Below are 27,887 nucleotides of genomic sequence, written 5' to 3'. Positions count from 1 at the left end.
TCTTTAAGTCTAGGGGTAAAAAGATACGGTCTTACGATGTTGAGTAAAGTTCAGTTCAGTTCAGTTCGTGGTATTTAGTTGAGTAGTGATGGGGAGAGAGAGAGAGACAGAGTTGAGTCTTCAGGTGAGCTGATGCAGTCGATCTTCTCGTCGTCGTCCGAAATGCTTCACAAGTCACCGACTGTGACTTTAACCAGGGGGACCGGTCTTCTGTGGTGGAGCTATCACCCAGGCGAGGGTGGACACAGAGACAGCTCCCCACCAGTCAACCCCTTTTCCTTCAAACTGGAATAGCAATTTGGATCAATCCGCCTGATCGATCCTCCAAATCCCACTTTCTCTGCGGGCACAGCAATGCTCATTCAGTGTCCAGATCATGTGTCTGAGGTCTGTATCATCTGACCTCCCATTTATTTCACCAGGCTGAGCATCACCTGTCATTCAAAGAGTCCCCACCCTCCTCTGCAGTGCCTTGTCAAATGCTGGGCTAAAGTCCATTCAGACAACACCCACTTCCTTCCATTCATCAACTTTCCCGGTAACTTCCTGGTTCAACATTCAGATTGGTTAGACAGGAACTACCACGCACAAAGCTGATATCGCATGACATCAAAAATCAATAGGTTGTCCTGAAAGGACATATATTTGGTAAGCTATTTTACATTATTAGCTAGCCTACCTTCATATTTCATATTCTCTCTACTTACGGCTTTTCGTTGCTTTCTGCTGGTTAGTAAAAGCCTCCCAGTCCTTCTGTTTTCCATTATGTTTTGCTATACTCTATACCCTCTCCTTTGCTTTTGTGCTGCATTGACTTCCTCGTCAGCCACGGTTGATCATCCTGCCTTTGGAATAATTCTTCATATTTGGGATTATCTACCTCTACCTGTGCCTTCTGAATCACTCCCAGAATCTTCATCTATTCCTAGTCATAGTCATAGTCATAGTCATACTTTATTCCTGCTTGGTTGTTGCCTCTTCCAATTCATTTTTGCCCAGCTCCTCTCTCATTTCTCTGTAATTCATTTATTCCAGTGTAAACTGATACATCTGACTTTTACCTTCTCCCTCTCAAACTGCAGTGTCAGTTCTGCTATTTTATGATCACTGCCTCTTAGGGGTTTATTTACCTTAAGCTTCCCAATCAAATCTGGTGCAATACACAACACTGAATCCAGATTTGCCTTTCCTATAGTGGACTCAACCATAGGCTTCTCTCAAAAGCCATCTCATAGGCATTCTATAAATTCCCTCACTTGGGATTCAACACCGACCTGATTTTCCAAAGCTACCTGCATATTGAAATTCCCCATGACTATTTTAACATTGAAATCTTTACATGCCTCTTCTCTCTCCCACTGGAATGTGTATCCCACATCCTGGTTACTGTTCCATCAGGGTCATTTTCTTTCCTACACAGTATCTTAACAACTACACCGTCCAATCTGCTATCACTTCTTTAGAAGCACATTTCATTTTTTATGACAACAGAGTCAACCCAACCCTTTCACCCACCTGCCTCTCCTTTCGATTAAATATTTATCCTTGGATGTGAGCACCCAAATATGATCTTTCAGCCACGATTCAGTGATGCCCACCATCCATTTTTTGCTCCCTCGCTCTCCCTCTCTTCCGTTCTTGTTGTCACATCTTTTTGATGTAATGTTACACATTGATGGATAAGTAAATTAATCACGTTGAATATACTGCAGGGTGACAGTAAATCCTTATTCTTTCACAATATTGATTTAGAATTTCCCTCAGTTACTGTTTCTCTGTTAACGACTGAACCCAGGGAGGATCAGGCAGCAGCCCAGTGACTGCATCAATTCTGAAGCTACTGGGACCATGAACAGATATTTTCCTGCACATTCTCCATGTTCGTCTGTCTGCTCCGTGGTAAATTTATTACTTTCCTTTTCTAGAAAGTCACTGAACTGACAGAGAAGGGAAACCGGACTGAGAGTTCCAGGCTCTTCCTCAGTTTGGTGATGGAGAAAGGCTCCCGGGCCCGGAGGGCGATGTGGGAATCCTTTGTGACATGGAGGACTGAGTTACCGAAGTTGGACAGAATACTGAGGGAAATACAGGAACTCGGTACGTTAAAACCACACACTGAACACAAAGGCACATTGAAATAAACATTTTAGTTATTTTAATTATTTTAGTTCTGTTTCCATGGATTTTTTTAATATTTAAACAGGTCCTGCTCCACAGGAATACATGAACATCGCCCAAGGGTTATCTGAATTACCCACTCAACTGATAGGTGAGTGATGAAATGCTCAGTTCAAACCACACCTCAAGTGTTAGTCTGTGACTTGGCAAAACCTGGGAATCAAAATTCACCATTAGCCATTCGCTGATCTCTGGATTGAAGTAACAATTCAAAGTATCTCTCTTTGCAGCCTGAATATTCTACATTTTATTTTTCTATTAATCCATCTGTTGGTTCTGCTGAAGCCTTCACTCCAGGTCCTAATGCTCTGGGAATGCCCACACACCCCAGGCAGGCTCCTGATACACTGTATGACCCAGTCCAGGTGACTTTTCTATCTTCAGACCTTTCATCTTCCAAGCCCCTTTTCCTTTGTAATAGCACTACACGCAATTCTGTTCACTGATGTTCTTTACCTTTTGTAATTCCGCTAGTGACTTCCACAGAGTTTGTCTGGCATTTCCTTTTCACCTGTTACTGCAGCTACAACATCATTTTTCAGCGGTCTGATATCGACCCTCTCCCTTTTTTTTACTCTTTAATATCTGGGAAAGTTTAAAAAAAATACTTTGGTATCCTTTCTTATATTATTGACCATATTCTTGCATTTGCTGTACATTCATGTATATCTAACATAGTTGCCTTCAACATGACTCAGGTAGTAAATTCCAGGTACCAGAACTCTATGAAAAAAAACACTCACAATTGCTGTAAATTTACCACATCTCATCTTAACCAAATGCCCTCTGATATTAGACACCAGTCTTATGTAAAAAAATAACAAACAAAATACAGGCTGTCGACCCAAATCTTACCTCTCAAACTTGTGTACCTCTGTCAGATCTCTATTCTAACTCCAGAGTAAACAAACCAAGTTTATCAAACCTCCACTTGTAGCACATGCCACCGAATCCAGGCAACACCCTGATAAACCTGTTCTGCACCCTCTCCAATCCTTCTAAAAGCTGGACAATCAGAAGTGAATACAATACTCCAGATGCACCCTAAAATCATAAGACTTAGGAGCAGAATTAAGCCAATCGGCTCAGTGATTTTGCTACGCAAATCCTCTCAACCCCATTATCCCGCCTTCTGTAAATGTTGACGCTCTTCCTAATCAGGAACATATCAACCTGCATTTTAACTATATCCAGTGACGTGTCTTCCTCAGCAGTCTATGACAATAATTTCACAGATTCACCGCCCGCCAGCTAAGATGTTTCTCCCAGTGTGCATCCCCGCCAGCGAGGATAATTCCCCACAGTTCCCAAGCATATTAATTTTCTGTATGAGCCTCCCATGTGGGACCTTGTCAAAGACTCTACCAATATACAAGTAGACCTGTGACTAGTGGTGTGCCACAGGGATCAGTGCTGGGTCCATTGTTATTTGTCATCTCTATCAATGATCTGGATGATAATGTGGTAAATTGGATCAGCAAATTTGCTGGCGATACAAATATTGGAGGTGTAGTGGACAGTGAGGAAGGTTTTCAAAGCTTGCAGAGGGACTTGGACCAGCTGGAAAAATGGGCTGAAAAATGGCAGATGGAGTTTAATACAGACAAGTGTGAGGTATTGCACTTTGGAAGGACAAACCAAGATAGAACATACAGGGTAAATGGTAAGGCACTGAGGAGTGCAGTAGAACAGGTATCTGGGAATACAGATACAAAATTCTCTAAAAGTGGCGTCACAGGTAGATAGGGTCGTAAAGAGAGCTTTTGGTATATTGGCCTTTATTAATCAAAGTATTGAATATAAGCTGAATTTTATGATGAGGTTGTATAAGGCATTGGTGAGGCCGAATCTCGAGCGTTGTGTTCAGTTTTGGTCAACAAATTACAGGAAGGATATTAATAAGGTCGAAAGAGTGCAGAGAAGGTTTACAAGGATGTTGCTGGGCCTTGAGAAACTCAGTTACAGAGAAAGGTTGAATAGGTTAGGACTTTAATCCCTGGAGCATAGAAGAATGAGGGGAGATTTGATAGAGGTATATAAAATTATGATGGGTATAGATAGAGTGAATGCAAGCAGGCTTTTTCCACCAAGGCAAGGAGAGAACAAAACCAGAGGAGATGGGTTAAGGGTGAGGGGGGAAACGTTTAAAGGGAAAATTAGTGGGGGCTTCTTCACACAGAGTGGCGGGAGTGTGGAATGAGCTGCCAGACGAGGTGGTAAATGCGGGTTCTTTTTTAACATTTAAGAATAAATTGGGCAGATTGCAGACAAGCGTGACGTGTTGCACTTTGGAAAGACCAAGCAGGGCCGGTCTTATACAGTTACCAGTAGGGCACTGAGGAGTGCGGTAGAGCAAAGTGATCTGGGAATACAGGTCCATAATCATTAAAAGCTTTGGATGGGATTTGCGTCTTGACAACTTGATTGAGTTCCTGCAGGATGTGACAAAGGTGATGGATGAAGTTACACATGGATGTTGTTTAGAAACCATAGAAACCATAAAAAAAACTACAGCACAGAAACAGGTCTTTTGGCCCTTCTTGGCTCTGCTGAACCCCAAACCACCTCAAACATTCTCTCTTTCATACTGCCATGGGGCGGAAGATATAAAGACTGAAGGTGTGTACCACCAGCCTCAGGGACAGCTTCAATACTGCATTTATAAGACTACTGAATGGTCACCTACTATGTTATTATTGGCTCTTAATAATATTAAGACAATTATATAATTGTAGCATCGTGCATCCGGTAACTAATAACAACTCACTTAGATAACCACAATATACTCACAGGACAGCAGAAAAAATACCGTTCGGTTATGAACAACAGATAACAGATTATGTAATTCTATTTCAAAACCTGTGGAAAGCAGAAATCTTTCAGTGTAATATTGTCTATCAAAAAACATTTGATTCTCTCCCTCACATGGTTAAGAGAAGTTCCAAATAGATATAAAATTCATCCAATACTTGTGAAATTTCTACAACATCTGATGAATCATTGGCATAAAATAATCGTCCTATTAACAACCACAAAGGGACAACCACCATTATCAAAATCGAGGGATTTTCCAGAGCGACTCACTAAGGCCAGTATGGTTCTGTTTGGCTTTAAACCTGCTCATAATTTACTGAAACGGACAAAAATCAGGTATCAAATCAGGTAAAAATACGAATTATACGTTTGCACAGCTATACATTGATGATTTGAAATTACTTGCTCTTGCATCAGCAAAGCTAAAACAAATATTTCAAATAATGGAACTAACTTCTAAAGATATAAGCATGAACTTTAGACTAGAAAAGTACAGAACATGAAACATAAAGAAAGGTGCAATAGAGCCAGTAGAATATCAAACAGAGCATCAGGGGACAATACAACAGAATATGAAACATATACTTAGGATATCAATAAGCAAAGAAAATAGATAATCGTGTGATAAAGGAAAACCTTCCAACAAAATTTACTTCAAGGCTGAAGAAAATCTGAATTTACATCAAGGATCAAGAAAATCTGCCAAACAGAGCTGAACAGTAAAAATATAACAAAGGTAGTATACACTCACTATGCCCATATTGACGTATAATTTTGGTATAATATCCTGGTCTGAAACAGATCTGGAAAATATGCCAAGAAAAATAAGAACTTAAATGACAGTTTCTAGAAAACGCCATGTGCACTGGATCACACTTAGATTGATATGAATGAGGACAGTATGAGTACGATGAATAACAGATCTAAAAAAATGAGACAACAGCCAGATAAAAATTCTCAGAATCAGGGTTAATATCACAGACACATGTCGTGAAAACTGTTTTTCTGCACCAACAGCACAATTACAGTAAAGTGTGTGCGGTGAGCGTGTATATATGTGTACAATTGTAGAAATAGATTTGTATCAACGTGAATTAATCAGTCTGATGTCCTGGTGGAAGAAGTTGTCCCGGAGCCTGTTGGTCCTGGCTTTTATGCTGTGGTACCGTTTCCCGGATAGTAGCAGCTGGAACAGGTTGTGGTTGGTGAGACTTGGGTTCAGAATGATCCTTTGGGTCCTTTTTACCCCGTCTCTGAAAAGCCCTGAATAGTGGGAAGTTCACGTCTACAGATGCACTGGGCTGTCCGCACCGCTCTCTGCAGAGCCCTGCGATTGAGAGAAGTACAGTTCCCATTCCATGTAATGATGCAGCCAGTCAGGATGCTCTCAACTGTGCCCTGTAGAAAATCGTCAGCATTTGGGGGCCCATCCCAAACTTCCTCTACCATCTGAGGTGAAAGAGATGCTGTTGTGCCTTTTTCACCACACAGCTGGTGTGTACAGACCATGTGAGATCCTCAGTGACGTGAATGCCAAGGAAATTAAAGCTGTTCACCCTCTCAGCCCCAGATCCATTGATGTCAATAGAGGTTAGCCTGTCTCCATTCCTCTTGTTCTTGCGACATTGCGACCAGCTCCTTTGCTTTTGCGACATTGAGGGAGAAGTTGTTCTCCTGACACCACTGTGTCAGGGTGATGACTTCTATGTAGGCTACCTCGTTATTATTTGAGATTTGGCCAATCCATATAGTATCGTCAGCAAATTTAATTAGCAGATTGGAGCTGTGGGTGGCGACACAGTCATGTGTATACAGAGAGTAAAGGAGGGAGCTTAGGACACAGCCCTGAGGGGCACCTACATCGAGTGTCGGAGAGGCAGAGGTGAGGGAGCCCACTCTTACCGTCTGCTGGCAATCTGACAGGAACTCCACGATCAAGCTGCACAAGGCAGGGTCAAGGCCGAGGTCTCTGAGCTTCTTGTCAAGCCTGGAGGGAACGATGGTGTTGAATACTGAACTGTAGTCCGAGAACAGCATTCTCACATAAGCATCACTCTTCTCCAGATGTTTAGAGGCACTGGCTGTCCACTGTATCTATTCTTCTTAATAGCTTATACACCTCTATCACGTCTCTTCTCATCCTCCTCCTCTCCAAAGAGTAAAGCCCTAGCTCCCTTAATCTCTAATCATAATCCATAATCTCTAAACCAGGCAGCATCCTGGTAAATCTCCTCTGTACCCTTTCCAATGCTTCCACATCCTTCCTATAGTGAAGCGACCAGAACTGGACACAGTACTCCAAGTGTGGCCTAACCAGAGTTTTATAGAGCTGCATCATTACATTGCGACTCTTAGACATTATCCCTCGACTTATGAAAGCCAACAACCCATAAGCCTATCTACCTGTGAGGCAACTTTCAGGATCTGTGGACATGTACCCCAGATCCCTCTGCTCCTCCACACTACCAAGTATCCTGCCATTTACTTTGTATTCTGTCTTGGAGTTTGTCCTTCCAAAGTGTACCACCTCACACTTCTCCGGGTTGAACTCCATCTGCCACTTCTCAGCCCATTTATGCATCCTATCAATATCTCTCTGCAATCTTCGACAGTCCTCTACACTATCTAAAACACCACCAACCTTTGTGTCATCTGTAAACTTGCCAACCCACCCTTCTACCCCCACCTCCAGGTCGTTAATAAAAATCATGAAAATTAGAGGTCCCAGAGCAGATCCTTGTGGGGCACCACTAATCACAACCCTCCAATCTGAATGCACTCCCTCCACCACCACCCTCTGCCTTCTGCAGGCAATCCAATTCTGAATCCACCTGGCCAAACTTCCCTGGATCTCATGCCTTCAGACTTTCTGAATAAGCCTACTGTGTGGAACCTTGTCAAATGCCTTACTAAAATCCATGTAGATCACATCCACTGCACTACCCTCATCTATGTGCCTGGTCACCTCCTCAAAGAACTCTATCAGGCTTGTTAGACACGATCTGCCCTTCACAAAGCCATGGTGACTGTCCCTGATCAGACCATGATTCTCTAAATGCCCATAAATACTATCTCTAAGAATCTTTTCCAACAGCTTTCCCACCACAGACGTAAGGCTCATTGGTCTATAATTACCCAGACTATCCCTACTACCTTTTTTGAACAAAGGGACAACATTCGCCTCCCTCCAGTCCTCTGGTACCATTCCTGTGGACAACGAGGACATAAAGATCCTAGCCAGAGGCTCAGCAATCTCTTCCCCCACCTAATGGAGAAGCCTGCAGAATATTCTGTCTAGCCCAAGGGACTTATCCATCCTAATGTATTTTAACAACTCCAACTCCTCCTCTCCCTAATATCAACATGCTCCAGAACATCAACCTAACTCATATTGTCCTCACCATCATCAAGTTCTCTCTCATTGGTGAAAACTGCAGAGAAGTATTCATTGAGCACCTCACTCACTTCCACAGCTTCCAGGCACATCTTCCCACCTTTATCTAAATGGACCTACCTTCACTCCTGTCATCCTTTTGTTCTTCACATAAGTGAAGAATACCCCAGAAGAGATCCCAATGATCCAAACCCCCTGCTCCCTGCACCAACTCCTCAGCCACGCATTCAACTGCCATCTCCTCCAATTCTTACCATCACTGTCACGTAGCACTGGCAGCAATCCTGAGAACGCCACCCTTGAGGTCCTGCTCTTCAGCCTTCTGCCTAGTTCCCGAAACTCACACTTCAGGACCTCATCCCTCTCCTGCCTATGTCGTTGGTGCCAACATGTACCACGACTTCTGGTTGCTTTCCCTCTCATACCAGGATGTCGTGCACCCGGTCAGAGACATCCCGGACCCTGGCACCCGGGAGACAACAAACCATGCGGCTGTCCTTCTCACGTCCACAAAATCTCCTGTCTGCTCCCCTGACTATAGAGTCTCCAATGACGACAGCTCTCCTCTTCTCCGTCCCACCCTTCTGCACCACAGGGTCAGACTCAGTGCCAGAGGCCCTGCCACCGTGGCTCACACCCAGTCGGTTGTCCCCGCCAACAGTATCCAGAATGGTGAACATATTATTGAGGGAAATGGCCACAGGGGTGCTCTGCACTGCCTGTCTGCTCACCTTCACTTTCCCCCCTCTGACCGTCACCCAACGACCTGCTTCCGACAGCCTAGGTGTGACTACCTCCCTGAAGCTCTCATCTATGACTGCCTCATTCTCCCTTATGAATCGAAGGTCATCCAGCTGCTCTAGATTCCTTCCAGATCGCCAAGATCTTGACACACTGTGAGACCGCACAGACCCCTGATAGTGTCCTGAGACACTCTGAGACCCACGCACCCCTGACAACATCCTGTCACGCTGTCAGACCCCACACACCCCTGGCCGGCTCCTGACACACTGTGAGACCGGACACAAACCTGAGAGGGTCCTGACACACTGTGAGACCCGACACACCACTGGCAGGGTCCGGACACACTGTAAGACCCCACACAACCTGGACTCGGTCCTCACACACTGTGAGACCCCACACACTCCCAAAAGGGTCCAGACACATCGTGATACCTCAAACACCCCTGGCCGGCTCCTGACACACTGTGAGACCCCACACACCCCTGCCAGGGAACTGGCACACTGTGAGACCTTACACACCCCTGGCCGGCTCCTGACACACTGTATGAGACCCCACACACCCCTGACAGGGTCCTGACACACTGTGAGACCCAACACACCCCTGACAGGGTCCTGATGCACTGTGAGACCCTACACCCCTCTGACAGGGTGCTGACACACAGTGAGATCCCACACACACCTGACAGGGTCCTGACACATTGTGATACCTCAAACACCACTGACAGGGTCCTGACACACTGTGAGACACCACACATCCCTGAGGGAGACCTGGCACACTGTGAGACCCCACACACCCCTGGCCGGCTCCTGACACACTGTGAGACCCCACACACCCCTGACAGGGTCCTGACACACTGTAAGACCCTTCACCCCTCTGACAGGGTGCTGACACACAGCGAGATCCCACACACTCCTGACATGGTCCTGACACACTGTGAGACGCAACATACCCCGAACAGGGTCCTATAGAAAATAGACAAGAGACAATAGGTGTAGGAGTAGGCCATTCGACCCTTCGAGCCTGAACTGCCATTCACTGTGATCATGACTGATCATCCACAATCAGTATCCAGTTCCTGCCTTATCCCCATAACCTTTGATTCCACTATCTTTAAGAGCTCTATCCATCTCTTTCTAAAAAACATCCAGAGACTTGGCCTCCACTGCCTTCTGGGGCAGAGCATTCAATATATCCACCACTCTCTGAGTGAAAAAGTTTTTCCTCAACTCCATTCTAAATGGCCTACCCTTTATTCTTAAACTGTGGCCTTTGGTTCCGGACTCACCCATCAGCGGGAACATGCTTCCTGCCTCCAGCATGTTCAATCCCTTAATAATCTTATATGTTTCAATAAGATCCCCTCTCAGGCTTCTAAATTCCAGAGTATACAAGCCCAGTCACTCCAATCTTTCAACATATGACAGTCCCGCCATCCCAGGAATTAACCTTGTGAACCTACGCTGCACTCCCTCAATAGCAAGAATGTCCTTCCTCAAATTTGGAGACCAAAATTGCACACAGTACTCCAGGTGTGGTCTCACCAGGGCCCTGTAAAACTGCAGAAGGACCTTTTTGCTCTTATACTCAATTCCCCTTGTTATGAAGGCCAGCATGCCATTAGCTTTCTTCACTGCCTGCTGTACTTGCATGCTTGCTTTCACACTGATGACACTCTGTGAGACCCCACACATCCCTTACAGGACCCTGACACACTGTGAGACCCCACACACCCCTGACAGGATCCTGACACACTGTGAGACCCCACATACCCCTGACAGGGTCCTAACACACTGTGAGACCCCACACACCCCTGACAGGGTCCAAGCACTCTGTGAGATCCCCACACCCTTGAAAGGATCTTGACACACGGTGAGACCTGACATACCCCTGACAGTGTCGTGACACACTGTGAGACCCCAAACACACCTGACAGGTTCCTGACAAACTGTGAGACCCCACACACCCGTGACAGGGTCCTGACACACTGTGAGACCCCACACACCCCTGACAGGGTCAGGACAAGCTGTGACGCCCCACACACACCTGACAGGACACTGACACACTGTGAGACTCCACACACACCTGACAGGACACTGACACACTGTGAGACCCCACACACACCTGACAGGACACTGACACACTGTGAGACCCCAGACACCCCTGACAGGGTACAGAAACACTGTGAGACCCCGAACACCCTGACAGGGTCCTGACAAACTGTGATACACACACACCGCTCACAGGGTCCTGGCACACTGTGAGACTCCACACACCCCTGACAATGTCCTGTCACATTGTCAGACCCCACACACTACTGACAGGGTTCTGACACACTGTGAGACCCCCCACACACCTGACAGGGTTCTGACACACTGTGAGACGGCACGCACACCTGACAGGGTCCTGACACACTGGAAGACGCCACACAGCCCTGACACGGACCTGACACACTGTGAGACCCCAGACACATGCCTGGCAGGCTCTGGAAACGCTGTGAGACCCCACACACCCCTGACAGGGCCCTGACACCCTGTGAGACCCCACACATCCCGGACCGGGGCCTGACACACTGTGAGACCCCACACAACCCTGGCAGGGTCCTGACACTCTGTGAGACCCCACACACCACTAGCAGGGACCTGACAAACTGTGAGACCCCCACACACACCTGAGAGGACATGACACACTGTGAGACTCGACACACCCCTGACAGGGTCCTGACACACTGTGGACGCCACGCACACCTGACAGGGTCCTGATACAAATTGCGATCCCACACAACCCTAGCAGCTTCCTGACGCACTCTGAGACCCCACACACCCTGGATAGGGTCCTGACACACTACGAGACCGCACACACACCTGACAGGGTCCAGACACACATTGCGATCTCACACACATCTGAGAGGGTTCTGACACACTGTGAGACCCCACACACCCCCGACAGGATCCTGACACACTGTGAGACCTCAAACAACCATGACAGGGTCCTGACACACTGTGAGACCCCACACACCACTAAAAGGGACCTGTCACACTGTGAGACCCCACAAACCACTGACAGGGTCCTGACACACTGTGAGACCACACACACCCCTGACAGGGTCCTAACACACTGTGAGACCCCACACACCCCTGCCAGGGTCCTAACACACTGTGAGACCCCACACACCCCTGCCAGGGTCCTAACACACTGTGAGACCCCACACGCCCCTGACAGGGTCCTGACACACTGTGAGACCACACACACCCCTGACAGGATCGTGATACACCACACGACACCACACACACATGAAAGGGTCCTGACACACTGTGAGACCCCACAGGCCCCAAAAGGGTCCTGACACACTGTGAGACTGCACACTCCCCTGACAGGGCCCTGACACACTGTCAGACCCCACACACCCCTGACAGGGCCCTGACACACTGTCAGACCCCACACACCTCTGACGGGGACCTGACACACTGTGAGACCCTACACACCCGTGACAGGGTGCTGACACACAGCGAGACCCTACACACACCTGACAGGGTCCGGACACACTGTGGGATCCCGCACACTCCTGACATGGTCCTGACACACTGTGAGACCCCACACCCCCCAAAAGGGTCCTGATACATTGTGAGATGGCACACACGCCTGACAGGGCCCTGACACACTGTCAGACCCCAGACACCTCTGACGGTGACCTGACACACTGTGAGACCCTACACACACCTGACAGAGTGCTGACACACAGCGAGACCCTACACACCCATGACAGGGTCCGGACACACTGTGGGATCCCACACACTCCTGACATGGTCCTGACACACTGTGAGACCCCACAGGCTCCAAAAGGGTCCTGACACACTGTGAGATGCCACACACCCCAAAAGGATCCTGACACATTGTGAGACCCCACACACCCAGGATAGGGTCCTGAGAGACTGTGAGATCCGACACACCCCTGAGAGGGTCCTAACACACTGTGAGACCCCACAGGCCTCAAAAGGGTCCTGACACATTGTGAGACGGCACACACACCTGACAGGGTTCAGAAACACTGTGGGACCCCACTCACACCTGAGGGGTCCTGACACACTGTGAGACGCCACACACCCCTGACAGGGTCCTGACACACATTGCGATCCCAGACCCATCTGTGTCCAGACAACCAGTGAGACCCCACACACACCTGGCAGGGTCCAGGCACACTGTGAGACCCCACACAACCCAGGCAGGGTCCTGACACATTGTGAGACCCCACAGACCCCTGCCCGGCTCCTGACACACTGTGAGACCCCACACAACCCTGACACAGTCCTGACACACTGTGAGACTCCACACACCCCTGACAAGGTCCTGACACACTGTGAGACCCCACACACCCCTGACAGGGTCCTGACACACTGTGAGACCCCACACACCCCTGACAAGGTCCTGACACATTGTGAGACCCCACAAACCACTGACAGGGTCCTGACACACTGTGAGACCACACACACCCCTGACAGTATCGTGACACACCACGCGACACCACGCACACATCAAAGGGTCCTGATACACTGTGAGACCCCACACACCCCTGGCACGGTCCTGACACACTGTGAGGCCCCACAAACCACTGGCAGGGTCCTGACACACTGTGAGACCACACACACCCCTGACAGGATCCTGACAGACTGTGAGACGCCACAGACAACTGACAGGGTCATGACGCGCTGTGAGACGCCACGCACCCCTGACAAAGCCCTGACACATTGTCAGACGCCACACACCTCTGACGGGGACCTGACACACTGTGAGACCCCACACACCCCTGACAGGGTCCTGACACACATTGCGATCCCACACACCTGTAACAAGACACTGACACACTGTGATACCCCACACACCCCTAACAGGACCCTGACACACTATGAGACGCCACACACCCCTAACAGGACACTGACACACTGTGATACCCCACACACCCCTAACAGGACCCTGACACACTGTGAGACCCCACACACCCCTAACAGGACCCTGACACAGTGTGAGACCCAAACAAACCTTTGACAGGTACCTGACACAGTGTGAGACGCCGCACAGCCCTGACAGGGTCGGGACACGCTGTGAGACCGTACACACCCTGGATAGGGTCCTGACACACTGTGAGACCCGAGACACCCCAAAAGGGTCCTGACACACTGTGAGACCCCACACACCCCTGACAGGTTTATGACACAGTGTGAGACTCCACACACTCCAGACAGGGTCCTGACACACTGTAAGACCCCACACACCCCTGACAGGGACGTGACGTACTGTGAGACGCCACACACTCCTGACAGCGTCCTGGCACACATTGCGATCCCACACACATCTGAGAGTGTTCTGACACACAGTGAGACCCCACACACCCACGACCAGATCCTGAAACACTGTGAAACCCCACAAACCACTCACGGTGTCCTGACATGCATTAAGATCCCACACACACCTGAGAGGGTCCAGACACACCGTGAAACCTAACACACCCCTGACAGCGACCTGACCCACTGTGGACGCCACACACACCTGACAGGGTCCTGACACACATTGCGATCCCACACACGCCTGGCAGGGTCCTGACACAAATTGCGATCCCACACAACCCTAGCAGGGTCCTGACGCACTCTGAGACCCCACACACCCTGGATAGGGTCCTGACACACTACGAGACCGCACACACACCTGACAGGGTCCTGACACATATTGCAATCCCACATACCCCTGGCAGGGTCCTGACGCACTGTGAGACCCCACACACTCTGGATAGGTTCCTGACACACTGTGAGACCCCAAACAACCCAGGCAGGGTTCTGACACACTGTGAGACCCCACAGGCCCCTAACAGGGACCTGTCACACTGTGAGACCCCACAAACCACTGACAGGGTCCTGACACACTGTGACACCACACACACCCCTGATAGGATCGTGACACACCACACGACACCACACACACATGAAAGGGTCCTGACAAACTGTGAGACCCCACACATCCATGGAACGGTCCTGACACACTGTGAGACTGCACACACCCCTGACAGGGCCCTGACACACTGTCAGACCCCACACACCCCTGACAGGGCCCTGACACACTGTGAGACCCTACACACCCGTGACAGGGTGCTGACACACAGCGAGACCCTACACACCCCTGACAGGATCCGGACACACTGTGGGATCCCGCACACTCCTGACATGGTCCTGACACACTGTGAGACCCCACACCCCCCAAAAGGGTCCTGACACATTGTGAGATGGCACACACGCCTGACACGGCCCTGACACACTGTCAGACCCCAGACACCTCTGACGGTGACCTGACACACTGTGAGACCCTACACACCCCTGACAGGGTGCTGACACACTCTGAGACCCCACAGGCCCCAAAAGGGTCCTTCACATTGTGAGACGGCACACACGCCTGACAGGGTTCAGAAACACTGTGGGACCCCACTCACACCTGAGGGGTCCTGACACACTGTGAGATGCCACACACCCCTGACAGGGTCCTGACACACAGCGACACCCTACACACACATGACAGGGTCCGGACACTCTGTGGGATCCCACACACTCCTGACATGGTCCTGACACACTGTGAGACCCCACAGGCCCCAAAAGGGTCCTGACACATTGTGAGATGGCACACATGCCTGACAGGGTTCAGAAAAACTGTGGGACCCCACTCACACATGAGGGGTCCTGACACACTGTGAGACGCCACACACACCTGACAGGGTCCAGAGACACTGTGAGACCCCACACACCCTTAACAGGGTCCTGACACCCTGTGAGACCCCACACACTATTGACACGGTCCTGACACACTGTGAAACCCCATATACCCCAAATGTGTTCTGACACATTGTGAGATGGCATACATGCCTGACAGGGTTCAGAAACACTGTCGGACCCCACACACCCCTGACAGCGACCTGACCCACGGTGGACGCCACACACACCTGACAGGGTCCTGATACACATTGCGATCCCACACAACCCTGGCAGGGTCCTGACACACTGTGAGACCTCAAACAACCCTGACGGCGACCTGACACACTGTGAGACGCTACACACAACTGACAGGGTCCTGACACACATTGAGATCCCACACACACTTAGGAGGATCCTGACACACTGTGAGACCGCCCCCCCCACCCCCGACAGGGTCCTCACACACTGTGAGACCCCACACACACCTGGCAGGGTCCAGACACAGTGTGAGACCCCACACACTATTGACACGGTCCTGACACACTGTGGACCCCGCAGACACCTGACAGGGACCTGACGCACTGTGAGACTCCACACACACCAGACAGGGTCCTGACACACTGTAAGACCCCACACACACCTGACAGGGACTTGACACACTGTGAGACGCCACACACTCCTGACAGCGTCCTGACACACAATGCGATCCGACACACATCTGAGAGTGTTCTGACACACAGTCAGACCCCACACACCCACGACCAGATTCTGACACACAATGAAACCCCACAAACCACTCACGGTGTCCTGACACACTGTGAAACCCCACACAACCCTGGCAGGGTCCTGACCCACTGTGGACGCCACACACACCTGACAGGGTCCTGACACACACTGCGATCCCACATACCCCTGGCAGGGTCCTGACGCACTATGAGACCCCATACACCCCTGACAGGGTCCTGACACACTGTGAGACCCCACACACCCCAAAAGGTTCCTGACACATTGTGAGACACCACACACCCAGGATAGGGTCCTGACAGACTATGAGATCCGACACACCCCTGAGAGGGTCCAAACATACTGTGAGACCCCACAGGCCCCAAAAGGGTCCTGACACATTGTGAGACAGCACACATGCCTGACAGGGACGTGACGCACTGTGAGACGCCACACATCCCTGACAGGGACGTGACGCACTGTGAGACCCCACACATCCCTGGCACGGTCCTGACACATTGTGAGACCACACACACAACTGACAGACAGGTTCCTGACACACTGTGAGACCCACACACCCTGGATATGGTCCTGACAGACTGTGAGATCCAACACACTCCTGAGAGGGTCCTGACACTCTGTGAGATCCCACGTACCCCTGACAGGGCCCCGACACATTGTCAGACCCCACACACCTCTGACGGGGACCTGACACACTGTGAGATTCCACGCACCCCTCACAGTGTCCGGACACACTGTGGGACCCCACACACTCCTGACATGGTCCTGACACACTGTGAGACCCCACAGGCCCCAAAAGGGTCCTGACACATTGTGAGACGGCACACATGCCTGACAGGGTTCAGAAACACTGTGGGACCCCACTCACCCCAGAGGGGTCCTGACACACTGTGAGACACCACACACCCCAAAAGGGTCCTGACACACTGTGAGACCCCACAGGCCCCAAAAAGGTCCTGACACATGTGAGACCGCACACACCCCTGACAGGGTTCAGAAACGCTGTGAGACCCCACACACCCCAGAAGGGACATGACGCACTGTCAGACGCCACATAACCCTGACAGGGTCCTGACACACTGTGAGACCCTACACACCCGTGACAGGGTGCTGACACACAGCGAGACCCTACACACCCCTGACAGGATCCGGACACACTGTGGGATCCCGCACACTCCTGACATGGTCCTGACACACTGTGAGACCCCACACCCCCCAAAAGGGTCCTGACACATTGTGAGATGGCACACACGCCTGACACGGCCCTGACACACTGTCAGACCCCAGACACCTCTGACGGTGACCTGACACACTGTGAGACCCTACACACCCCTGACAGGGTGCTGACACACTCTGAGACCCCACAGGCCCCAAAAGGGTCCTTCACATTGTGAGACGGCACACACGCCTGACAGGGTTCAGAAACACTGTGGGACCCCACTCACACCTGAGGGGTCCTGACACACTGTGAGATGCCACACACCCCTGACAGGGTCCTGACACACAGCGACACCCTACACACACATGACAGGGTCCGGACACTCTGTGGGATCCCACACACTCCTGACATGGTCCTGACACACTGTGAGACCCCACAGGCCCCAAAAGGGTCCTGACACATTGTGAGATGGCACACATGCCTGACAGGGTTCAGAAAAACTGTGGGACCCCACTCACACATGAGGGGTCCTGACACACTGTGAGACCCCACACACCCTTAACAGGGTCCTGACACCCTGTGAGACCCCACACACTATTGACACGGTCCTGACACACTGTGAAACCCCATATACCCCAAATGTGTTCTGACACATTGTGAGATGGCATACATGCCTGACAGGGTTCAGAAACACTGTCGGACCCCACACACCCCTGACAGCGACCTGACCCACGGTGGACGCCACACACACCTGACAGGGTCCTGATACACATTGCGATCCCACACAACCCTGGCAGGGTCCTGACACACTGTGAGACCTCAAACAACCCTGACGGCGACCTGACACACTGTGAGACGCTACACACAACTGACAGGGTCCTGACACACATTGAGATCCCACACACACTTAGGAGGATCCTGACACACTGTGAGACCGCCCCCCCCACCCCCGACAGGGTCCTCACACACTGTGAGACCCCACACACACCTGGCAGGGTCCAGACACAGTGTGAGACCCCACACACTATTGACACGGTCCTGACACACTGTGGACCCCGCAGACACCTGACAGGGACCTGACGCACTGTGAGACTCCACACACACCAGACAGGGTCCTGACACACTGTAAGACCCCACACACACCTGACAGGGACTTGACACACTGTGAGACGCCACACACTCCTGACAGCGTCCTGACACACAATGCGATCCGACACACATCTGAGAGTGTTCTGACACACAGTCAGACCCCACACACCCACGACCAGATTCTGACACACAATGAAACCCCACAAACCACTCACGGTGTCCTGACACACTGTGAAACCCCACACAACCCTGGCAGGGTCCTGACCCACTGTGGACGCCACACACACCTGACAGGGTCCTGACACACACTGCGATCCCACATACCCCTGGCAGGGTCCTGACGCACTATGAGACCCCATACACCCCTGACAGGGTCCTGACACACTGTGAGACCCCACACACCCCAAAAGGTTCCTGACACATTGTGAGACACCACACACCCAGGATAGGGTCCTGACAGACTATGAGATCCGACACACCCCTGAGAGGGTCCAAACATACTGTGAGACCCCACAGGCCCCAAAAGGGTCCTGACACATTGTGAGACAGCACACATGCCTGACAGGGACGTGACGCACTGTGAGACGCCACACATCCCTGACAGGGACGTGACGCACTGTGAGACCCCACACATCCCTGGCACGGTCCTGACACATTGTGAGACCACACACACAACTGACAGACAGGTTCCTGACACACTGTGAGACCCACACACCCTGGATATGGTCCTGACAGACTGTGAGATCCAACACACTCCTGAGAGGGTCCTGACACTCTGTGAGATCCCACGTACCCCTGACAGGGCCCCGACACATTGTCAGACCCCACACACCTCTGACGGGGACCTGACACACTGTGAGATTCCACGCACCCCTCACAGTGTCCGGACACACTGTGGGACCCCACACACTCCTGACATGGTCCTGACACACTGTGAGACCCCACAGGCCCCAAAAGGGTCCTGACACATTGTGAGACGGCACACATGCCTGACAGGGTTCAGAAACACTGTGGGACCCCACTCACCCCAGAGGGGTCCTGACACACTGTGAGACACCACACACCCCAAAAGGGTCCTGACACACTGTGAGACCCCACAGGCCCCAAAAAGGTCCTGACACATGTGAGACCGCACACACCCCTGACAGGGTTCAGAAACGCTGTGAGACCCCACACACCCCAGAAGGGACATGACGCACTGTCAGACGCCACATAACCCTGACAGGGTCCTGACACACTGTGAGACCACACACACCCCTGACAGGGTTCAGAAACGCTGTGAGACCCCCCACACCCCAGAAGGGACATGACGCACTGTCAGACGCCACACACCCCTGACAGGGACATGACGCACTGTGAGACGCCACATAACCCTGACAGGGTCCTGACACACATTGTGATCCCACACACATTAGTGTCCAGACAACCAGTGAGACCCCACACACCCTGGCACAGCTCCTGACACACTGTGAGACCCCTCCCACCCCTGACAGGCTCCTGAAAACTGTGAGACCCCACACAACCCTGACACAGTCCTGACACACTGTGAGACCACACACACCCCTCACAGGATCGTGACACACTACGCGACACCACACACACATGAAAGAGTCCGGACACACTGTGAGACCCCACACACCCCTGGCACGGTCCTGACACACTGTGCGACCCCACGCACCCTTGACAGGGCCCTGACACATTGTCAGACCCCACACACCTCTGACGGGGACCTGACACACTGTGAGACCCTACACACCCCTGACAGGGTGCTGATACACAGCGAGACCCTACACACCCCTGACAGGGTCCGGACACACTGTGAGACCCCACACACTCCTGACATGGTCCTGACAAACTGTGAGACCCCACATACCCCGGACAGGGTCCTATAGAAAATAGACAAGAGACATTAGATGCAGGAGTAGGCCATTCGACCCTTCGAGCCTGAACCGCCATTCACTGTGATCATGGCTGATCATCCACAATCAGAATCCAGTTCCTGCCTTATCACGTAACCTTTGATTCCACTATCTTTAAGAGCTCTATCCATCTCTTTCTAAAAAACATCCAGAGACTTGGCCTCCACTGCCTTCTGGGGCAGAGCATTCAATATATCCACCACTCTCTGAGTGAAAAAGTTTTTCCTCAACTCCGTTCTAAATGGCCTACCCTTTATTCTTAAACTGTGGCCTTTGGTTCTGGACTCACCCATCAGCGGGAACATGCTTCCTGCCTCCAGCATGTTCAATCCCTTAATAATCTTATATGTTTCAATAAGATCCCCTCTCAGGCTTCTAAATTCCAGAGTATACAAGCCCAGTCGCTCCAATCTTTCGACATATGACAGTCCCGCCATCCCGGGAATTAACCTTGGGAACCTACGCTGCACTCCCTCAATAGCAAGAATGTCCTTCCTCAAATTTGGAGACCAAAATTGCACACAGTACTCCAGGTGTGGTCTCACCAGGGCCCTGTACAACTGCAGAAGGACCTTTTTGCTCTTGTACTCAACTCCCCTTGTTATGAAGGCCAGCATGCCATTAGCTTTCTTCACTGCCTGCTGTACTTGCATGCTTGCTTTCACACTGATGACACTCTGTGAGACCCCACACACTCCTTACAGGACCCTGATACACTGTGAGACCCCACACACCCCTGACAGGACCCTGACACACTGTGAGACCCCACACACCCCTGACAGGGACCTGACACACTGTGAGACCCCACACACCCCTGACAGGGTCCTGACACACTGTGAGACCCCACACACCCCTGACAGGGTCCTGACACACTGTGAGACCCCACACACTCCTGACAGGATCCTGACACACTGTGAGACCCCACATACCCCTGACAGGGTCCTAACACACTGTGAGACCCCACACACCCCTGACAGGGTCCAAGCACTCTGTGAGATCCCCACACCCTTGAAAGAATCTTGACACACGGTGAGACCTGACATACCCCTGACAGTGTCGTGACGCACTGTGAGACCCCAAACACACCCGACAGGTTCCTGACAAACTGTGAGACCCCACACACCCGTGACAGGGTCCTGACACACTGTGAGACCCCACACTCCCCTGACAGGGTCAGGACAAGCTGTGACGCCCCACACACACCTGACAGGACACTGACACACTGTGAGACCCCCCACACAACTGACAGGGTCCTGACACACTGTGAGACCACACACACCCCTGACAGTATCGTGACACACCACACGACACCACACACACATCAAAGGGTCCTGATACACTGTGAGACCCCACACACCCCTGGCACGGTCCTGACACACTGTGAGACCCCACAAACCACTGACAGGGTCCTGACACACTGTGAGACCACACACACCCCTGACAGCGACCTGACACACTGTGAGACGCCACAGACAACTGACAGGGTCCTGACACGCTGTGAGACGCCACGCACCCCTGACAAAGCCCTGACACATTGTCAGACCCCACACACCTCTGACGGGGACCTGACACACAGCGAGACCCTGCACACCCCTGACAGGGACCTGACACAGTGTGAGACCCCACGCACCCCTGACAGGGACCTGACACAGTGTGAGATCCAAACAAACCCTTGACAGGTACCTGACACACTGTGAGACCCCACGCACCCCTGACAAAGCCCTGACACATTGTCAGACGCCACACACCTCTGACGGGGACCTGACACACTGTGAGACCCCACACACCCCTGACAGGGTCCTGACACACATTGCAATCCCACACACCTGTAACAGGATACTGACACACTATGAGACGCCACACACCCCTAACAGGACCCTGACACACATTGCGATCCCACACACCCCTAACAGGACACTGACACACTGTGATACCTCACACACCCCTAACAGGACCCTGACACACTGAGACCCCACACACCCCTAACAGGACCCTGACACACTGTGATACCCCACACACCCCTAACAGGACACTGACACACTGTGATACCCCACACACCCCTAACAGGACCCTGACACACTGTGAGACCCCACACACCCCTAACAGGACCCTGACACACTGTGAGACGCCACACACCCCTAACAGGACCCTGACACAGTGTGAGACCCAAACAAACCCTTGACAGGTACCTGACACAGTGTGAGACGCCGCACAGCCCTGACAGGGTCGGGACACGCTGTGAGACCGTACACACCCTGGATAGGGTCCTGACACACTGTGAGACCCGACACACCCCAAAAGGGTCCTGACACACTGTGAGACCCCACACACTCTGGATAGGTTCCTGACACACTGTGAGACCCCAAACAACCCAGGCAGGGTCCTGACACACTGTGAGACCCCACACACCCCTGACAGGTTTATGACACAGTGTGAGACTCCACACACACCAGACAGGGTCCTGACACACTGTAAGACCCCACACACCCCTGACAGGGACGTGACGTACTGTGAGACGCCACACACTCCTGACAGCGTCCTGGCACACATTGCGATCCCACACACATCTGAGAGTGTTCTGACACACAGTGAGACCCCACACACCCACGACCAGATCCTGACACACTGTGAAACCCCACAAACCACTCACGGTGTCCTGACATGCATTAAGATCCCACACACACCTGAGAGGGTCCAGACACACCGTGAGACCTAACACACCCCTGACAGCGACCTGACCCACTGTGGACGCCACACACACCTGACAGGGTCCTGACACAAATTGCGATCCCACACACGCCTGGCAGAGTCCTGACACAAATTGCGATCCCACACATCCCTAGCAGGGTCCTGACGCACTGTGAGACCCCACACACCCTGGATAGGGTCCTGACACACTACGAGACCGCACACACACCTGACAGGGTCCTGACACACATTGCGATCCCACACACCCCTGACAGCGACCTGACCCACGGTGGACGCCACACACACCTGACAGGGTCCTGACACACATTGCGATCCCAAACAACCCTGGCAGGGTCCTGATACACTGTGAGACCCCACATACCCTAGATAGGTTCCTGACAGACTGTGAGAATAGACACACCCCTGAGAGGGTTCTGACACACTGTGAGACCCCACAGGCCCCAAAAGAGTCCTGACACACTGTAAGACCCCACACACACCTGACAGGGTCCTGACACACTGTGAGACCCCACACACCCCAAAAGGTTCCTGACACATTGTGAGACACCACACACCCAGGATAGGGTCCTGACAGACTATGAGATCCGACACACCCCTGAGAGGGTCCAAACATACTGTGAGACCCCACAGGCCCCAAAAGGGTCCTGACACATTTTGGACGCCACACACACCTGACAGGGTCCTGACGCACTGTGAGACGCCACACATCCCTGACAGGGACATGACGCACTGTGAGACCCCACACATTCCTGGCACGGTCCTGACACACTGTGAGACCCCACACACCCCTGGCACAGTCCTGACACACTGTGAGACCACACACACCCCTGACGGGGACCTGACACACTATGAGACCCTACACACCCCTGACAGGGTCCTGACACATTGTCAGACCCCACACACCCCTGACAGGGTCCGGACACACTGTGAGACCCCACATACCCCGGACAGGGTGCTGATACACAGCGAGACCCTACACACCCCTGACAGGGTCCGGACACACTGTGAGACCCCACACACTCCTGTAATGGTCCTGACAAACTGTGAGACCCCACATACCCCGGACAGGGTCCTATAGAAAATAGACAAGAGACATTAGATGCAGGAGTAGGCCATTCGACCCTTCGAGCCTGAACCACCATTCACTGTGATCATGGCTGATCATCCACAATCAGAATCCAGTTCCTGCCTTATCACGTAACCTTTGATTCCACTATCTTTAAGAGCTCTATCCATCTCTTTCTTGAAAGCATCCAGAGACTTTGCCTGCACAGCCTTCCGGTGCAGAGCATTCAATATATCCGCCACTCTCTGGGTGAAAAAGTTTTTCCTCAACTCCGTTCTAAATGGCCTATCCCTTATTCTTAAACTGTGGCCTCTGGTTCTGGACTCACCCATCAGCAGGAACATGTTTCCTGCCTCCAGCATGTCCAATCCCTTAATAATCTTATATGTTTCAATAAGATCCCCTCTCAGGCTTCTAAATTCCAGAGTATACAAGCCCAGTCACTCCAATCTTTCGACATATGACAGTCCCGCCATCCCGGGAATTAACCTTGTGAACCTACGCTGCACTCCCTCAATAGCAAGAATGTCCTTCCTCAAATTTGGAGACCAAAACTGCACACAGTACTCCAGGTGTGGTCTCACCAGGGCCCTGTACAACTGCAGAAGGACTTCTTTGCTCTAATACTCAATTCCCCTTGTTATGAAGGCCAGCATGCCATTAGCTTTCTTCACTGCCTGCTGTACTTGCATGCTTACTTTCACACTGATGACACTCTGTGATACCCCACACACCCCTCACAGGACCCCACTGTAAGACCCCACACACCCCTGACAGGGTCCTGACATACTGTGAGACCCCACACACCCCTGACAGGGTCCTGACACACTGTGAGACCCCACACACCCTGGATAGGGTCCTGACACACTGTGAGACCGCACACACCCCTCACAGGTTCCTGACACACTGTGAGACCCCACACACCCGACAGGGACCTGACACACTGTGAGACACCACACACCCCTGGCAGCGACCTGACGCACTATGAAACGCCACACACCCCTGACAGGGTCCAGACACACATTGCGATCCCACATACATCTGAGAGGGTTCTGACACACTGTGAGACCCCCCGCAACAGCGTCCTGACCCACTGTGAGACCACCCACACCCACAACCAGATCCTGACACACTGTGAAACCCCACGAACCACGCACAGTATCCAGACACACAGTGAAACCCCACACAACCCTGCCAGGGGCCTGTCACAGTGTGAGACCCCACACACCACTGACAGGGCCCTGACACCCTGTGAGACCCCACACACTCCTGGCAGGGACCTGGCAAACTGTGAGACACCACACACCCCTGACAAATTCCTGACACACTACGAGACCCCACACACCCCTGACAGCAACCTGACACATTGTGAGATGCCACACACACGTGAGAGGGTCCTGACACAGATTGAGATCCCACACACATCTGAGAGGCTCCTGACACACTGTGAGACCCCACACACCCCTGACAGTTATCTGACACACTGTGAGACCCCACACACCCCTGACAGGGTCCTGACAAACTGTGATACCTCACACACTATTGACACAGTCCAGACACACTGTGAGACCCCACACACACCCGAGAGGGTGATGACGCACTGTGAGACCCCACACACTCCCGACAGGGTCCTGACACACTGTGAGACCCCAGACACTATTGACACAGTCCAGACACACTGTGAGACCCCACACACACCTGACAGGGTGCTGACACACAGTGCGATCCCACACACATCTGAGAGGGTTCTGGCACACTGTGAGACCCCACACACCACTCAGAGTGTTCTGACACACTGTGAAACACCACACAACCCTGGCAGGGTCCTGACACACTGAGACCCCACACACCTCTGACAAGGACCTGACACACTGTGAGACACTGCACACACCCCTGGCAGGGTCCTGACACACTGTGCGACCCCACACACCCCTGACAGGGTCCTGACATACTGTGAGACCCCACACACCCCTGACAGGGTCCTGACACACTGTGAGACCCCACACACCCTGGATAGGGTCCTGACACACTGTGAGACCGCACACACCCCTCACAGGTTCCTGACACACTGTGAGACCCCACACACCCGACAGGGACCTGACACACTGTGAGACACCACACACCCCTGGCAGCGACCTGACGCACTATGAAACGCCACACACCCCTGACAGGGTCCAGACACACATTGCGATCCCACATACATCTGAGAGGGTTCTGACACACTGTGAGACCCCCCGCAACAGCGTCCTGACCCACTGTGAGACCACCCACACCCACAACCAGATCCTGACACACTGTGAAACCCCACGAACCACGCACAGTATCCAGACACACAGTGAAACCCCACACAACCCTGCCAGGGGCCTGTCACAGTGTGAGACCCCACACACCACTGACAGGGCCCTGACACCCTGTGAGACCCCACACACTCCTGGCAGGGACCTGGCAAACTGTGAGACACCACACACCCCTGACAAATTCCTGACACACTACGAGACCCCACACACCCCTGACAGCAACCTGACACATTGTGAGATGCCACACACACGTGAGAGGGTCCTGACACAGATTGAGATCCCACACACATCTGAGAGGCTCCTGACACACTGTGAGACCCCACACACCCCTGACAGTTATCTGACACACTGTGAGACCCCACACACCCCTGACAGTTATCTGACACACTGTGAGACCCCACACACCCCTGACAGGGTCCTGACAAACTGTGATACCTCACACACACCCGAGAGGGTGATGACGCACTGTGAGACCCCACACACTCCCGACAGGGTCCTGACACACTGTGAGACCCCAGACACTATTGACACAGTCCAGACACACTGTGAGACCCCACACACACCTGACAGGGTGCTGACACACAGTGCGATCCCACACACATCTGAGAGGGTTCTGGCACACTGTGAGACCCCACACACCACTCAGAGTGTTCTGACACACTGTGAAACACCACACAACCCTGGCAGGGTCCTGACACACTGAGACCCCACACACCTCTGACAAGGACCTGACACACTGTGAGACACTGCACACACCCCTGGCAGGGTCCTGACACACTGTGCGACCCCACACACCCCTGACAGGATCCTGACACACTGTGAGACCCCACACACCCCTGGCAGGGTCCTGACACACTGTGAGACCCCACACACCCCTGACAGGGTCCTGACATACTGTGAAACCCCACACACCCCTGGCACTGTCCGGTCAAACTGTAAGACCCCACACCCCCATGACAGGGTCCTGTCACACTGTGAGACCGCACACACCCCTGACAGGCTCAGGAAACGCTGTGAGATGCCACACACGCCTGAGAGGGCCCTGA

At 52.1% G+C, this 27,887-nt stretch overlaps 1 protein-coding gene and 1 pseudogene across 1 annotated transcript in view; both read left to right on the top strand.

Moving 5' to 3' along the window:
• The window catches only part of LOC140207820 (uncharacterized), a 433,432-nt pseudogene that overhangs the window by 340,138 nt on the left and 65,407 nt on the right, over positions 1-27,887 (top strand).
• LOC140208418 (NACHT, LRR and PYD domains-containing protein 3-like) overlaps positions 1-27,887 on the top strand; it is a 51,765-nt gene that overhangs the window by 13,027 nt on the left and 10,851 nt on the right. The window contains exons 5-6 of the mRNA XM_072277091.1: positions 1,926-2,097; positions 2,204-2,269. Of these exons, the coding sequence (XP_072133192.1) occupies positions 1,926-2,097; positions 2,204-2,269 (238 nt within the window). The remainder of the gene's footprint in view (positions 1-1,925; positions 2,098-2,203; positions 2,270-27,887) is intronic.

The sequence above is a fragment of the Mobula birostris genome, chromosome 13 (genome assembly GCF_030028105.1).
Source record: "Mobula birostris isolate sMobBir1 chromosome 13, sMobBir1.hap1, whole genome shotgun sequence".
NCBI lineage: Eukaryota > Metazoa > Chordata > Chondrichthyes > Myliobatiformes > Myliobatidae > Mobula > Mobula birostris.
The sequence above is the reverse complement of the archived record's forward strand: the minus strand, read 5'-3'. Positions and strand labels throughout refer to the sequence as shown.